This window comes from Hyaena hyaena, unplaced genomic scaffold (assembly GCF_003009895.1).
Source record: "Hyaena hyaena isolate Hyena2069 unplaced genomic scaffold, ASM300989v1 scaffold_483, whole genome shotgun sequence".
Classification (NCBI taxonomy): domain Eukaryota; kingdom Metazoa; phylum Chordata; class Mammalia; order Carnivora; family Hyaenidae; genus Hyaena; species Hyaena hyaena.
Window position 1 is genome coordinate 126,046 of NW_024081117.1, and position 17,092 is coordinate 143,137.

The 17,092-nt window shown below is 44.1% G+C and overlaps 1 protein-coding gene across 2 annotated transcripts in view; it reads left to right on the top strand.

Annotated features, from left to right (window-relative positions):
- The window catches only part of RUBCNL (rubicon like autophagy enhancer), a 44,345-nt gene extending 27,479 nt beyond the window's left edge, over positions 1–16,866 (top strand). For both annotated transcript variants that reach the window (XM_039254369.1, XM_039254368.1), the window contains exons 8-14: positions 899–1,044; positions 2,925–2,989; positions 9,377–9,615; positions 10,611–10,672; positions 13,318–13,471; positions 15,029–15,119; positions 16,334–16,866. In XM_039254369.1, the coding sequence (XP_039110300.1) occupies positions 899–1,044; positions 2,925–2,989; positions 9,377–9,615; positions 10,611–10,672; positions 13,318–13,471; positions 15,029–15,119; positions 16,334–16,446 (870 nt within the window). In that variant the 3' untranslated portion in view covers positions 16,447–16,866. The remainder of the gene's footprint in view (positions 1–898; positions 1,045–2,924; positions 2,990–9,376; positions 9,616–10,610; positions 10,673–13,317; positions 13,472–15,028; positions 15,120–16,333) is intronic.
- The last annotated feature ends 226 nt before the right edge of the window (positions 16,867–17,092 follow it).

A 17,092-nucleotide genomic window follows, 5' to 3' on the forward strand; every position in this document is an offset into this window, starting at 1 on the left:
GTTATTTTTTTTTAATTTTTAATGTTTTATTTATTTCTGAGAGAGAGAGAGAGAGAGAGAGAGACAGTGTGAGCAGGGGAGGGTCAGAGAGAGAGAGAGCACAGAATCTGAAGACAGGCTCCGGGCTCTGAACTAGCGGTCAGCACAGAGCCCGACGCGGGGCTTGAACCCATGAACGTGAGATCATGACCTGAGCCAAAGCTGGACGTTCAACCGACTGAGCCACCCAGGCGCCCCTGAGTTATTTTGAGAGAGAGCATTCATATGTGTGCGTGCAAGCCGGGGAGGAACAGACAGAGAGGGAGACACAGAATCTGAAGCAGCCTCCAGGCTCTGGGTGTCAGTACAGAGCCCAATGTGGGGCTTGATCTCACGAACCATGAAATCATGACCTGAGCCAAAGTCTGATGCTTCACCGACTGAGCCACCCAGGCACCCCAACAAGTGTGCATTTTAAATACTAATAGGAAACTTGAGTGGTTCAGAGGGGAGCCACTGGACATTTTTAAGCAGAGCAATGGTCTTAAAAGAGCTGGGGAAGTCTGACAACAGCTGGGTGTTCTGGTTGGTAGCATCTGTCAGTCTGTTGACTAAGAGGGGTTAAGCCTTCTGCACATAAAAGCATTCTAGGTCACAGTGACCTACTTCCAATAATTTGAAGTCTGGAAACAAATGAACTACTGAAAATACAAAGAAAAGTGACCTTAGCTACATGGTGTTTCAAGTAAGTCTGCAGACGGCTTTAGATACAGGGAGGGCTCCTTTAGTTCAGTTGAAAGCAGTTTTTATTTTTCATGGCAAATTTTAAGTCTGGAAACACACATGAATGTTCTCTTTATTTCAGTTCCTGGAATATGCTTATTCAAGTTGCTCTGAAATCCTCTTCTGTGTTACGCAGGTTGTGAATGAAGAGCAGATCCGAAAAGACTTGGAATCCAGTGTGGATGTAGTTCAGGAGATTAACTTTAAGTCGAGGATCAGAGGAGCTGAAGACTGGGAGCCCCCTAGATTTCAAATCATATTCAATATTCACCCACCAGTCAAGTAAGTCCAGGTGCTGCTTGGGCCTCCAATCCAGGTAACAAAAGTCGTGATGGCTCCCGCCTCCTCGTGGAAGTAGGGGAAGGGGTAAAAATAACACAAGGGACAAAGGAAAATTTGTTTTAGGAACAGGAAAGTTGGGCATATTTTTCTGAGTTAGCATCTTAGCTCCCTTAGCATCTTAGCACCCTTTTTATCATGGGTTTTGGGGAGGACTCTGTAAGTTTGATAAATTGAGAATTTTACCATGTCCTTAATGAAGTAGCTAATATTGAACCTTAAAAGCCATATACAGCTATTTATTTATTTGTTTATAAAAAGTTTGTTTATTTTATTTTGAGGGAGAGCGTGAGCAGGGAAGGGAGGGAGAGAGAGAATCCCAAGCAGGCCCCACACTGTCAGCATGGAGCTCGATGCAGGGCTTGAATCCATCGTGAGATCATGACCTGAGCAGAAGCCAGGAGTTGGACTCTTAACTGACTGAACCACCCAGGTGCCCCAAAAATCAAATACAGTAATTTTAAAAGACATCTCCATTTACCAGTGAAATGTGAAATAAAAATCAATGGATACATTTTTTTTTTAAATAGGGAAAATTTACTCTTGAGGAGAGCTCCTATAGTTGAGATAAGCAACAGAGTGCAACAGAGAACCAGAAATAGAAACATCCTGTTCTCTAAGAAGTAACATCATCCTAAAAGACAAAACAACCAAGATGATGCAAAAGAAAAAAGTAAATTTGTGTTTATAAATGTATATATATAAATGAAATGCATGACAATAAAGTAGTAGTTTTATTTGTTTCTGAGAGTATATGACATTATAGCCAAGGGTACATTAAAAAAATTTTTTTTAACATTTATTCAGTTTTGGGAGACAGTGCAAGCAGGGCAGGGCAGAGAGAGAGGGAGACACAGAATCGAAAGTAGGCTCCAGGCTCGAACTCATGAACCATGAGATAATGAACTGAGCCACAGTCAGACGCTTAACTGACCCAGCCACCCAGGCGCCCCAACAAGGGGACATTTTTTTAACCAGTTACAGTATTTCCATTCTTCTTGGCTTGTATTTAATGTGGCACCCAAACTGCATTGTAAAGAAGGGACTGGCGAAGGTTATTGCCTGTGCCCCATAGAAGTGCCTTCTAGGCTCTGTGTTACGTTTTCTTCTAAAAGAATGACAAGAAGGTGTTTGAGGCTGCTTGGGCAGAACAGCTCCTCCAGGCCTTGCGAGGGGTCACTTTCCTTAGCAAGGGGTGACATCTCTCTAGGATTTCTCTATGTCCTCTCTAAGGGACCTGGGTAGGGTTCCGCACATTTTTACCACGGTCTTTTTTGCTGACCCCAAAGTATAATAAAATTGTACAACTTTCTTCATATTTCCAAATCACGTGTGAAGTTGTGACCTCAGTAGTTCAATAGAAAACACTTCAGTAGACTCTCACCAGAAACATCTGATACTTTGTCTTCTATTACCTCTTTCTCCTCTGAATTTCTTTGGATCCATTTGTCAACTTCCCAAGTACATTACTTCTTGGTATTTCATCTCCCTGAACTTTCTCCAGTGCATTATGTGTCTTAAATTCTGTCTGGCGAGGAACCCATGCATCACAGCGAGAAGTCTCTGAAAAGCCCATGGCGGAAGGCTTACTCACAATACTGACTTCTACTTTGGTGGTAGCTGGGGCTTTTAGAAGACCCAGTGATCTCAACTCTAGAATAGAAAACTCTATTGAATAATCCTATTTTTTTTCCAAATGAAAAATGACAAAATTAAGGCTCCAAGCCAAGAAAAGTACCATGATGTCCATTTCTTTTCCAATTGACAAGAAATGCTCCATTGTCCTTTTCTGAATTGTAACTGTTATCGTTTTCTCTACTTAGGAGGGAGCTCGTGGTAGCAGCCCAGAATTTTTTATGCGCTGGCTGTGGAACGCCAATAGAAACTAGTAAGTATGGACAGTGTATTACCTGCTCAGTGTTCAGTGAGAGGGCAAAGAAGAGCAAGAGCACATTGTTTTTGTGAGAGATGCACTTGATGAGAAGTTGTTATAAGAACTTCATGGTGTTGCCCTCTCTTCCATGAGGAAGCCATTGTAACCTATAAGGCTGCGCGGCGGGCCTGTTATCTCTCGGCCTCGTCCCCTACAGCACGCAGCTCCTGCCCTGTGGCCTCCCTGCTGGTCCTTGAAGGAGGCAGGCTCACTGCTGACTTAGGGCTTTGCATTGTGGTTTTCTCTCCTTAGAATGACATCCCTGTGGCCGGCTCCCTCACTTCCCTCACATTCAAAAGTTAATGAGGTTTTCTCTGGCTGCCCTGTTGGAAATGTCTGCCTTGCCACACTCCTGGCCACAAACATCCACGTGGACACTCTGCATTACCCTTCCTTTTGGTTTTTATGCTAGTACTTATCTTCCTGAAGTGTTCTTTTAGGATTTACTGATTTTTCTTATCATTGTCTGTGTCCTGTCTAGATTCTAAGTTCCATGGGGACAGACGTGTTGTCTGTTCTATTCATTGCTTTATCCCCTGCTCCTACAAGAGTACCTGGTACCTGATTGTTCCTTAAAAGAAACTTGTTGAATGACTGAATGGCCTATCAAGGAGCTAGCCAAACTCTTCTGAGAGGGTTTGAGGAGGTGGCTGGAGGGGATCGTTCCTGAGCTAGCCGAGGCATAGAAGATGGAGCTTCCTCCAGTCAGAAATGCAAATTGTCCACTCAAGACTAGGAATCACTTGTTTTGCTTGCAAGTGTATCCATAGGTCTGACCTATGGAAGGCAGGGAAGAGGAGCTTTGCTGGAAAGCGTCTCCCGGCCTTTGATGGAAAGTATTGGAAAGAAAAAGACTTTGGGGACTTCCCCCTCAAGGAATAAAAATAGAAAACAGAAATGTTTCTGGGATTCATTCTACCATATTGAATGTCGGCCGCCATTCTTCACAGTTATAACTAGTTTTAAGTGACTCACCCTCCCAGCTAGTTTAGCAGGGACTATGTCTGTTTGGTTACCCACTGTATCCTGGTGCCTCAGTGTCTGCATGGTTGAGAGCATGAGTCAGAAACTATGAACACACCACTGTGATTCCACCAACTCTTTAAGTATTTCCCTAAGTTTGTCCATCTGGGGAGATGTATGCCTGCCCTGGTGACATAAACATGGTCCTTCTCTCACGGAGCCTGCTTACAGGAAGGTGTAGTCATCAGCAATGCTTGCAACGAAAGAAAAAGTCAAGAGCACTGTGGGATTTACAGCACAGGAACCGAATCTGGGCTTGCAGGGCTGGGAGTGAGAAGTTCCACAAGGAAGTGATGGTCCTCAGCATGTGTGTGTATGTGTCTGTTGGGAAGGGTTAGGGGTCACCATGAGCAAAGGGACTGCAGTGATGGCAGAGAAGTCCTGTGTGACTGGGGAGTAATAAGGAGAGGAGAGCACATGCTGTAGAGGTGCCCAGGGCACAAGACTTGATGCGTTTTCAGCCGTGTAGACAATTTTGGACTTTTCCTATGAGCTTCCTATATAGTTCTTAGGATACATTTTCACTCTTTATTTGAAGATATTTTTAGACTTACAGAAGAGTCGCACAAATGGTACAGGGAGATTCCGTACTCCCTCCACCCAGCTTTTCCCAATGTTAATATCTTATAAAAATCAGAGTATGATCATTGAAACCGAGAACTTAGCCTTGGTACAATTCTGTTAACTCAACCACAGACTTCATTCCGAGCTCACCAAAGACCTAGAATTGCACGTGGCATTTAGTTGTCAGGTCTCAGTCTCCTCCAATCTCATTTAAAAAGTAAATGGACAATGTGACATTTTATTCTTTAATACTTCAGCATGTTCTAAAAATAAGGATGATGAACAGTTAGCACACCAAAGAAAGTTAATAACAACTCTCTAATAGTTGCTTATACCAATCCATGCTCATCTGTTGTTCTCAAGATGTCATTATAGCTAATTTTTCCACCCAAGTTCTAACCATGTTTCATACATTGCATTTAGCTATTATTTCTCTTTAGCTACCTTTACTCTAGAACTGCACTATCCAACATGGTGGCCACTAGCTCATGGAGCTATTTAAAATGTAATTTAAATTAATTAAAGTGGTTTTTTTTAAGTTTATTTATTTTGAGAGAGAGACAGAAAGAGAGAGAGAATCCGAAACTGGCTCCACACTGAGAGCCCAATATGGAGCTCGAACTCACAAACTGCAAGATAAAGAACCGAGCTGAAATCAAGAGTCAGTTGCTCAACTGATTAATTTTTTTTATTTAAAAAAAATTTTTAATGTTTTATTTATTTCTGAGAGAGAGAGAGGCAGCGTGAGCAGGGGAGGGTCAGAGAGAGAGGGAGACACAGAATCTGAAGCAGGCTCCAGGCTCTGAGCTAGCTGTCAGCACAGAGCCCAACGCAGGGCTTGAACCCACAAACTGTGAGATCATGACCTGAGCCAAAGTTGAACACGTAACTGACTGAACCACCCAGTTGTCCCACAGCCAATTAATTAAAGTTAAAAATCCAGGGGTGCCTTTGTGGCTCTGTTGGTTAAGCATCCGATTTCGGCTCAGGTCAGGATCTCACAGTTTGTGGGTTCGAGCCCTGTGTCAGGCTCTGTGATGACAGCTCAGAGCCTAGAGCCTGCTTCATATTCTGTGTGTGTGTGTCTCTCTCTCTGCCCCTCCCAAATCCTCTCTCTCTCTGTCTTTCTGTCTCTCTCTCTCTCAAAAATAAACATCAAAATAAAATAAATAAATATTTTTTAAAAATTTTAAATAAATGAATGAATCAATCAATCAATAAAGTTAAGAACCGAGTTCCTCAAGCACACTGGCTACACTGCAAGTGGTCAGTAGCTTCGTGGGGCTAGCAGCTGGTATATTGGCTGGCACAGGCTTAGAACATTTCCATCCTCACAGAAAGTACTGTGGGACACTGTTCTGGAATTTTTTCTTCCTTATTTTTCTGTGACCTTTCCTTTTCCTCAGATGACAGCAATTCTGGGTCAGAGCAGAGTTTCTCAACCTCAGTACCACTGACTTTGTTGTCCGGGACTGTTCTGTGCATTGCAGGGCATCAAGTAGCACCACTCGATGCCACTAGTGGCTCTCCAATACAACAGCTGAAACTGTCCCTAGATATCTCCAACTGTCCTTAGGGAGAAAAAAAATTACTCCTAGTTAGGAGCCATTGGTTTAGGATACGTTGTTTTGCTCTGTTTTAATGAAAGGACTGAAGAAACCAAAAGAGACAGACATAATTGATTCTGTGTTGATCGTTTAGTACTTAGTATATATTCAGTGAAATTTGATGAATGAGCAACTGGGTATTGAAATGTTCAGAAAGTAGATGTCAGGGAAAGATGAATTACGTCAGGAAAATGTGTTATCTCCTTCTGTCCTCTTCTTCCCATTTTGCTAAGTTTGATCAGAAATGTCGAGTGGAAGGGCCAGAGTATACCTCATTCTGCCCATTTTATATAAAATATATCAAGGCTCTGCCACAAGCAAAGCAATACTTATTACCCACCAAATCAGAAACCTTGAAACAGGGTGGGAAATAGACACAATGCAGAAGACTTCTTGAGATTTCAAATTTGAGAAGTTAGACATAAACATAATCCTTTAAGAAGTTGTTAACGATAATTTGTCAAATCTAGAGAGAGGTCTATATACATGTATTTATCGTTGAACCTGAGTATTTATGATTCCATATTTGTGAAACCATCTACTTGATAAAATCTGTGACCACAAAATCATGACTCGTGGTCATGCACAGATATGCACAGATATGCCCAAGTGCCAACAATCTGAGTTGCCCAATGCACATGTTTCCAGATGAAGGTGAAGGCGGTGATGCTCTTCCTTATTTTCTCTCTCGTACTGTAAACAAGGACTTCTTGTGGCTTATTTAGTCCCCTCCTTTTCTTTTTACACTCTGCATTTTTTTTGTTGGTGATTTAGTTGTTTAAAACACCCCCCACTTGTAGTACTAAAGTGCTGTGTAATGTTCCTAATCACAAGAAGGTTGTGATTTGCTTTATGGAAAATGTGCATGCATTAGATAAGCTTCATTCAGGCATGAGTCACCCTGCTGTTGGCTCTGAATTCAATGATATAAATCAACAAAATATATATATATGTACATATATATATATTCAAGTTTATTTATTTTAAGAGAGAGCAAACATGTGCATGAGGAGGAAAGGGGCAAAGAGAGAGAGAGAGAGAGAAAATCCCAAGCAGACTCCACACTGTCAGCACAGAACCTGATGCAGGGGCTTGATTTCACAAACCTTGAGATCATGACTTTAGATGAAATCAAAAGTCAGACATTTAATCAACTGAGCTACCCAGGTGTCCCAACAAAATATATTAAATATATTTTAATATTTATTTAAAGAGTGGGATACAGTGACCAAAATCTGGAGCTTCAGGCCAGATATGACTGGGAATCCCATATCTGGCATGCAGCTTTACCTTCACTGTCTGTGCTCTCATCAGTGAAATAGGGAAAGAACTAGCCCTGCCTCTCTAAGTTTTGAGCGGAGAATGACATAGTGTATGTAAGACATTAACCAGTATATGACATGGAGTAAGTGTTCAATAAACGTGTGCTCCTGCAGTCACTGGGGCCTTATTCAGTTTTCTTTCTTTCTTTCTTGGAAATATATGTGCAGAACCATATAGGAATAGCCATGTACCTAACTCATTGAAAGCACACGGTGTATACATCATCTTTCAAACAACATTTCCTTAAGCTGTAAGTGGCCATGTTTGTTGTTGAAGCTCGTATAAGGAAACTAGATTTCACATCTGCAGTGTGCCAGGCTCTGCGGTGGCTGCCTTGCCACCCACGGTTTCACTTAATCTTCACAAGATGTATCATCGAATATTTCTATTATACCTTATGGTATTTTAATGACCAAAAAAACCCCATGAGTCAAATGACGAATGTAAATATCAACCGTAATCCTCTTAGACTCAAATGTTGAGGGAGGGACACACAGGAAGCCTAACTGAATTGTCTTCTTCCACCGGGTGGTAGGTACCCGAGTAGGTACTACATTTGTCTCTATACTTTTTGCTTGTCGCTCTGTTTTGCTAGAAACACATATTTCTGAGAGCAATGTGTGCTCATTTTACCAAATTAAAAAAAATGTAAAGAGCAAAACTCCTCCCCCCCAGAAGTATTCACTATTGGCTTTTTGGTAGGGACCCTCTTAGACTGCGTATGTGTATTTAAAAAAAAAAAAAACCAAGACCACATTATGCACATCTGCAACCAGGTGCCCACTGCCCACGGGCTAACATGTATTTCATTGACTCTCTGGCATTTCACTGTGGAGTGCCCCATACTTCCTTAACTAGTTGCTTCTTAATGTATATTTCGATTGCTACCCCTCCATTATAAATGTGCTGCACTGAACACCTTTCTATGTCTCCACGTGTACATGTTAGTATTGCTGTCTGGGATCACAGTAGTAGGATCCCTGCTACACACTGAAGAATTAACATGTATCACGGAAAGGTCCTAAAAAGTGGCCCTCCTGTCCGCCCTGTGAGTGAGTGCCCACCCCAGCACCCCAGCTGCTCTTGGATGTTCTGAATTTGTGACAGTCGGATGCAAAACCAAGGAGTTCGCTCTGCTAACATGCATGTCTTTGTCACCGAGATGGTTTCTCACGTCGTTCCTGGTCGTTTGCGTTCCATGGGTCTGTGTATCGCCTGTTCTGTTCTTCGTGCATTCTTGTATTTTTTTCCTCACTGATTTATCCAGGAAGTTTTTTTTGGGTGTCACTTCCTAACTGTGTATGTATCATGCTTTCCAATTGGGTGTTGCTAACTGTGTACATATCATGCTTTACAGTTTACAGAGCACTTTTTGTTATGTGAGATATACTGGCATCTACTTCTGAGTTGCTTCTTGCAGCCTCAGGATGGTTTGCTCGAAGAGATTTTGGCCCTCAGTCCACCTGCCAGAGGGAGGTTGAGTCTGGACTCCCACCAGACTTCACCCCTCGTGTTCTTTTGGCTACACTGCAGTTTACAATGCCCAACTTCCAAGTTCAGGAGTGTTTGGGGAGGTTTCTGTTTTTCTGACAGCTGTTTCCATAAAGAAAAGCTCGTGAGCAGCCGTGATGCTCGGCCTCCAGTCCCCGCCATAGCTTTCCCAGGCGCCACGAGGTGGAGTATGGTGTTCACAGCACAAACACAGCAGTCTTGAAGCTGGGGTGGGAAGGGGAAGCAGGGGCGGGGGAGGGTATGTTGCCAGCCCAGGCAAGCTGCGCTCCCCTCCCGAGTGCTCACCCTCCTCACCCTCCCGTGTGCCCTGCAGAGTTCGTGAAGCGGCTGCGGTACTGTGAATACCTGGGGAAATACTTCTGTGACTGCTGTCACTCCTACGCGGAGACCTGCATCCCTGCCCGGATCCTCGCCACGTGGGACTTCAGGAAGTACTACGTCAGCAATTTCTCCAAAAGGCTGCTGGAAGGCATATGGCACCAGCCCGTTTTCAATTTGCTGAGCGTTGGCCGCAGCCTGTATGCCAAGGCCAAGGAGCTGGACAGAGTGAGGGTGAGCGGCCGCCTTTGCTGGGGAGGCAAGACCAGGGGTCCCTGGGGCAGCAGATGCCACATGGCGCTGTCTCAGGGGACCCACACAGACCCTCCAAGGGGCAGATTTACCACCAACAGATGGAGGTTCAGCTTCAGGGCCCTTCCTGATACCCTGTACCAAATTTTATATTTATGCATAGATTTGCATTTATAAGTAGCTTTTGAAATGTATTTATTATTTTAAAAATAGAATTATTTATATTTAAGGTATACAGCATGATAGTTTGATATATAAATAACAAGAGAAATAATTACTGGTCAAGCTAATTAACCTATCCATCTCATCAGAGCCACGTTGTGTGTGTGTGTGTGTGTGTGTGTGTGTGTGTGTGTGTGTCTGTCTGTCTGTCTGTCTGTGGTGGGGGCACCTGAAATGTACTCTCTTAGCAAGTTTCCAGTATTCAGTACAGTTACGAGTAACTGTAATCATCATACCATATATTAGACCTCTAGACTTACTCATCCAACAGGACCCCCACTTTGTTCCCTTTGACCAACGTCTTCCCACTTGCCCCACCTCCCCACCGCTGGTAGCTTGTGTCCAACAACTATCTGTTTCTGTGTATTTGACTTTTTAAGATTCCACATATAAGTAAGACCATGCAGCTTTTTTCTTTCTGTGTCCATCTTATTTCAATTAGCATACTGCCCTCCAGGCTCACCCGTGTGGTCACAAATAGCAGGATCTTCAGCTTTTATACATAGTTTTGTGTTCTCAAAGAGGGCCCCCAACGGTTGTGTGAGCTTCAGGCTCCACAAAACTTGGGTCCATCCTGGACCGTCTGTGGATCTCAGCACTCAGTCATGAACCCCTGCTATATAGACTGTTTATATCAAAGGCTTGGTTTACAGAGTTGTAGCATTTCAAGGTTAGAAATAACATTTCAATTTAACTTCCATGTTTTCTGTGTCATTTCTCACATTAACTTTTCCCCCTTTGGTGTCTTACATTAGGAAACCCGGGAGCAACTTTTTCATATCAAGAAGCTGTTGAAGACCTGCAGGTTTGCTGAAAGGTACTAGTGTTGGCTGGGACAGACCAGGCCTGGGTCCGGGAGGGCTGGGCGCCTCCACAGACCAGCCAGTCCCCTGGGTGCCACCTGGCCCCAGCTCCCCCAGTCCGCAGGGCCCCTTAGCACAGCACCTACCTCGGGCCTCTCCTTGGTGTTGCAGACCCTGTTGCTAAAGTTACTAAACCTGGCTCACTTGTAGTGAATGTAATGTGTTAGAAGAATTGGCCAGTACAAGGGTGAAATAACTCTAGCCAGTGACATTATTATTATTAGTTATTTTAAACTGTGATAAAATACATGTAACCAAATATACCATCTCAACTGTTTTAAGTGTACAATTCAGTGGCACTAAGTACGTGCACATTCTGCAACTGTCACTGCCATCCATCCACAGAACTTTTTTATCTTGCAAAACTGAAATTCTATATCCATTGAGCAGTAACTCTCTCTTCCCTCCCCCGTCCCCCCCACGCTGCCCCTCTAGCACCTGGCCACCACTCTACTTAATGTCTGTATGAAGTTGACGCCTCTAGGTACCTCATATTAGTATCTTTCCTTTTGTGACTGGCTTATTGCATTCAGCAGAACGCCCTTGAGGTAACTAACACCTATGTTGTAGCATGTGTCAGAATTTCCTTCCTTTTTTAGGGCTGAAAAATATTCCATTGTATGCATCTGCCACATTTCGTTTATGCATTCATCACCAAAAATGTTGCTTTCACCTTCTAGCAAATATGAATAGTGCTGCTATGAGCATGGGTGTTATCAATGGCCTTTTAAAAAACCCCAGTAGAGAAGCATGTCAAACTGTCATTGGCTGAATAGTATTCTGTACAGTGATGTAGTGTTGATTTAAGTATTATTTGCTTATTGATAATATTGATATTATTATTCTTATTGCTATAATGGATTTTAATGTTAATATTAAAATAGATTTTAATATCTTTACAGATATTAAACCCAGTTGATTTTATTTTTATTATTATTTTTTTAATGTTTTATTTATTTCTAGGAGAGAGAGAGAGAGAGAGACAGCGTGAGCAGGGGAGGGTCAGAGAGAGAGAGGGAGTCACAGACTGAAACAGGCTCCAGGCTCCGAGCTGGCAGTCAGCACAAAGCCCGACGCGGGGCTCGAACCCACGAACCGCGAGATCATGACCTAAGCGAAAGTCGGACGCTTAACCGACTAAGCCACCCAGGCGCCCCAAACCCAGTTGATTTTAACACTTAATAGATATTTAGATAGATTTTTAATATCTTTTGTGATTAAAAAACTAGGTTTTTAGCTGCATCTCTCTGCACAACCATAAATATGCCCTTAGGATTAATTTCTAGAAATGGGATTTCTGGAAGCCGTGGCCATAGAGGTATAGGCATGAATTCCTTGACAGAGATAGAATTTTTTAAGTGGAAAAAGAGGTTGTTACTCAAGGGGTTAAGATTATTTGTTATATAGATGGGATCACAGTTTCTAAAAATCTATTTTAAAGCTTCTTTCAGTTTCTGATCCTTTTTTTAATGATAATGTATTGCTTTTGAATTAAATTTCTTGGGGAGGAACATGGCTCCTGTAGTCATTTGGCCTTAAGCTCTACCTCATGGCATGGGATTTGCAGGTTAATTACTTCTTGGGCTCTCAGTTTTCTTGTCTGTAACATACTTTTATATGTTAACAATACCCACAATTATTACTGTCTACAAAAATTTCTTAAAAATTTCTTTTCTATGCTTCAGATAAAAAATCAATAGGATTCATGCTAAGTTAAGAGAAAAAGCACAAACAGATCATGTATGTTAGACACATATGCGTGGTACCCTAAGGATGCAGAAAAGGTGTCTTAAGGGGTGGGTTGGGGTGGAGAAGAAGGCCACAAGGCTTCCTAAGCCTGAGCTTGAAGAGTGAGTTGAACTGAAGAAGAAGGGTCAGGGATCCCCCAGGAAGAGTAAGCAATGTAAGCCAGCAACCCCAGTCTGCATGTAGAATTCAACACAGTCTGCATTACTGCAGTGTCAAATCCAGGGTAGGCAGCAGCAGCTGGCTTGGGAATGCAGTGCATGATGATGTCACTAACTGATTTAGGGAATTCAGGAAATCAGTAGGGGTTGGAGAAAGTTATGTTCAGTTTTGAATGTCCTTGGGACACACAGGGGGCTGTGATCAGCTCACAGTTGGATGTTTGAGTCTTAAGCTCTGTGCTGGACTCATGGCTGAGAGGAGTCCCACACCTGCCCGTGAGCGTGATTCTCTTGCTGGCTGGGACAACAGTCCGCCTGCTGATGGTTGAAATTGAGCTGAAACGAACAAGGTAGTCCTTTTATTCTCAGTACAGATTTTTAAGCCTTGAAAATAGATCTGCAGTTGTCCTTTGCTCAGTGTATACATGGGCAGGCTGCAAGAGACATGTTTATCTGCTGGTCCAGCTTTTTGAAATCAGCTTTTATAGAATTTTAAGTTCCTGGCTTCTAAACAAATTTGGAAAAGGTAAGGTGGTGAGTAAGGTTAACTTGCTCTTGGTTTTTTTTTATAAATGAGTTAAAAAAATGAAGTGTGAGTGCCAGAAAAAACAACGGCCTGCTCCCCCCCCCCTTTGTGTCCCAGCCTCTGTGTGGGTGGGTGCCTGAATTGCTCTTTGTTTCCTCTCTGGCAGTGCATTAAAGGAGTTTGAGCAGGTGCCGAGGCACTTGACTAATGAGCTCCACCTGTTCTCCCTGGACGATCTGGTCAGGGTCAAGAAAAAGCTGCTGGTGCCATTGCTCAAGGACATTCTAAAATCTTCCCTCGCACATGTGGACGGCTGTGAGGTAAGGATTCACCTGGCACTGGTATGTCCCCGAGCTGTCCCTTACACATCAGGACCTGTGACGGCTGTTCTACACGTCACTCCGTTTAACCCCACAAACCCTGAGGGAAGTGCTGGGAGTACTATTCCCAGATGAGAGACGAGGTTCAGAGCAACTCAGTCACAGCCAAGATCATCCTGCTGGCGGTGACAGGGCTAGGATGCAAGCCTGAGCCAAGTGACTTCCAGAGTAACCAGACTAGAGGAGGGAAGAGATAAGAAGGAGAAAAGGGAGAATATATCTAAATAACAGGAATTGTCCTAGAATTAACGCAGGCAATGCCACAGCGCTGGTCTGGAGAAGGGGGCGGTGTGGTCCCTCTGCTCCTCTCCCGGCTCCAGCTGATTCACGGCTGGAGGGGCATGGTTTGGGGTAGGTGGTCCGGCCTCCACTGTAGGCCCCGTCTTACCGGTGGTGGAGAGAAAAATGGTGACACCCCCAGTGTCTTCTCCAAGGACTGGTGGACTCAGTTTCAGCGTCTTACCGTGTACCGTGCCGCGGGAGTAGGCGGGGCAGTCTTTCGCCATCCCCTGACTCCTGAGCCCCCGAGCTTGGCTGGGATTTAAACTCGGACACCTGCCGCCTGGCACTGGGGAAGCGCCTTCCTATGCCTCCCCAAATGTGCTGGTTTTGCCCTATCCCGCAGTACTTCAGGGGAGGGGGCCAGTTTCTCCTGCTGCGGACTGTCCCTGACCTACCACTGGACCCAAAGGTGGCTCCTCTCCCCTCCCAGGTGCGTGAACAGGGCAGCCAGCCCAGTCCGAAGAAAGCCCGGCAGGTAGATATGGGTTCTTTCTCCATCCCGTGGGAGGCTTTTCTCTTGTCCAGATACAGTCATAGGCTTCCCCAGCTGCTCTTTCTCTTCCCTTTGTCTCTCCACAGAAGGGGATCCCTCCCCTCCATGCCCACGTGGCTCCCCCAGCTCACAGTCACCCACCTATGGGCTGTTAGGTTGTCCCAGTTCCTCTCTGGTAGACTCAGTCTCTTTCCCTTCCAGATTCTTGGGGTTCACAGCCCTTTGGCTTCAGTCCTTTTTTGTTTGAGAGACGCGGGAATCACACATCCCCCTACTTCTCCACCATGTTGACCCCTCTCCTTCCTAGGGTGCCAGGCCCTGCTTGGGGCCTTTCTTGACTCAGGTCTGCCCTGAGCTGCCAAGTACAGCTATGTGGACCGGACTCCAGTCGAACAAGAGCTGTGTCCACATGAACTCAAGAATTGTAGTGCAGCCCTCAGAAACAAAAGCAGATCATTTAAAAGCACACATGTAAAATCATGACCTTTCCCTGGTGCCTCAAACTATCTTGATGTGAAATTTCTCCATGCAAAACAAAAAGACACGTGTTCCGTTAGAATCTGTTTACTGTAGCATCAGATAGCCTCATGCTCCTTCTAGAGGCTGGAATGACAGACACTTAAAAACTGATGTAAAAGTTCTGTAAAAGCAGTAACTTGGCTTCTCTATCAAAAGAAAGATTGCCAATGAGGATTTTAACTTTTTGGCCCCTTCTCTTACAGCTGTGCCAAGGGAAGGGCTTCATTTGTGAATTTTGCCAGAGTGCAGCTGTCATCTTCCCATTTCAGACCGAAACATGTCGAAGATGTTCAGGTATCTTAATAGCTTCATAATGTAAGCTTCATAATGGCTTAATAACTGAAACACAAAATTAACTTAATGGCAACTTAATTTTAGCACTGTGTTGTTTAAACTATATGATGCTGGTATGTGCTTATGTGTTGGAAGGTAGCTAATGGAATTTTGGGTGTACGGAGAGGAGTATATGGGTGGTCAGGGATGAAGGGAGAGGTCTTCCTGGACAATGTTTGGAGAGAAGAGTGGTTCCTCTTTGGCCCGTGCCCCACTTCTTTTACATCAGGGCAAGACACAGCCACTGCCCCGTTATGTGGTTGGATCAAAATCAGGCCTAAGGCTGAGGTGCCCTCTCTGGCTTCTGCCCTCCCCTGGCAGATTGTATAGTTGTTAAGGAGACCATGTAGCCCAGAAGACCTGTTGCATTTGCCTGGCTCTTTACAGAGAGATTTTTAGATCTTATTTTACTGTATGTGTTAATGCTCAAGGAAGTCCCATGATCTCTATAAACTGTTTCATGGGAGCCATCTGGTAATGCATTCTGCCTTTACTCTTGGTAAGAGCCGTTCCTCCTCTTTGACCACTCCAGCGCTGTCTCCCTGAACCCGTTCCGCGATATCGTTAGGCTGTATCGCAGGAGAGGCTCCCCAGCAGAGAAACTCCAAGGCACAGAAACTCCAACAGAAAGCTCACTGGGGTGTGTTCTCAGGCTCACTCCCTGTGGGGGTGTGAAGTCACAGGGCCTGGCAGAGGGAGAAGTTGAGCTGGGGTATGGTAGCCATGAAGGCTCAGCACGTCTCAGGGTGCTCCCAAGCACGATGGCCTTCACTGTTGTCACATAGCCCATCAGGGACCAGCCACGCCTTTAAACCCAGGGCTGACCAGTCACTGGATGCAGGCCAGTGCCAGCAAGTGGAGATGAACTTGAGGGAGGCAGCTCTCTTCAGTTAGGGCTACTTCCAGTGAGGGCTGCCTCCTGGGCTGTCAGTGGCTGGGGGAATGGTCCTTCACCAGATGTGGGGACACTATAGCATCCACTGTGTGAGGCTCTCTCAGCCTCATGTTGGTGACTTAGTGGGGACTTCATAATCCCTCAGTTTCAACCTGCCTCATTTCTTGTCGGATGACTCTGGATTCAGACCACCTCTCTCCCCAGGGTGGGGATGAGCATCTGTACATATGTGAGCAAGCAAAACAGCTCATTTGCTGATAGCTGTCCCCTCTGCTCGTAGGGTGCAGAGCCTGCTTTCACAAGCAGTGTTTTCTGTCATCCGGGTGCCCCCGCTGTGCGAGGATCACAGCTAGGAGAAGACTTTTGGAAAGTTTACCCTCTGTGGCATCATGATTCCCCGAGTACTGTGGAAAAGACTCTTCAACACGCCTGATAACACCCATTTGCATCTGTTATTGATAATGTCGTTTTAGATTTTGAGTATTGTATATTAAGAAAAGAATGGCCAATATTCTTTTTATTACCTATATTTAATGTTTTCAAAAGAATGCAGTTGTTTGTTATTAAGCATAGATTTGTTACTGGTGGTTTTGTTTACACACGTTCAGTGTTTTTGCTGCTACTGTTTTTTTTTTAAAGAGTTTTTTGGATACTTCTTAAATTGTAATTGACTGGTTGTATATAGTTGATATCGGAACCTATTTTTTTTATGAATTATAACTGACAAGACAAATTACTCCATTCCTCTTCTTGTAAAGCTTGTTTTGTGAAATGGATTGGTACTTTGAATGAACAAAAGTACAACCAACGATCTATTTGCTCTCAAGTTTTTTTCTGCCTTAACTGCCATTTTGTAACTGTATCAGTATTACAGACATTACTTTTTCCAGGGTTCCTATAGAGAGTGTATGTTACTTCTGCGATTATATCTGTTTCAGCCGTGCCTGGAGGCACCATTTAACACAGTCACCTCTACGTGGCGCTCTCAGAAGCCCACACCTTTGTCATCTCTCTTCCACACACTAAGTCAAGGGATGCA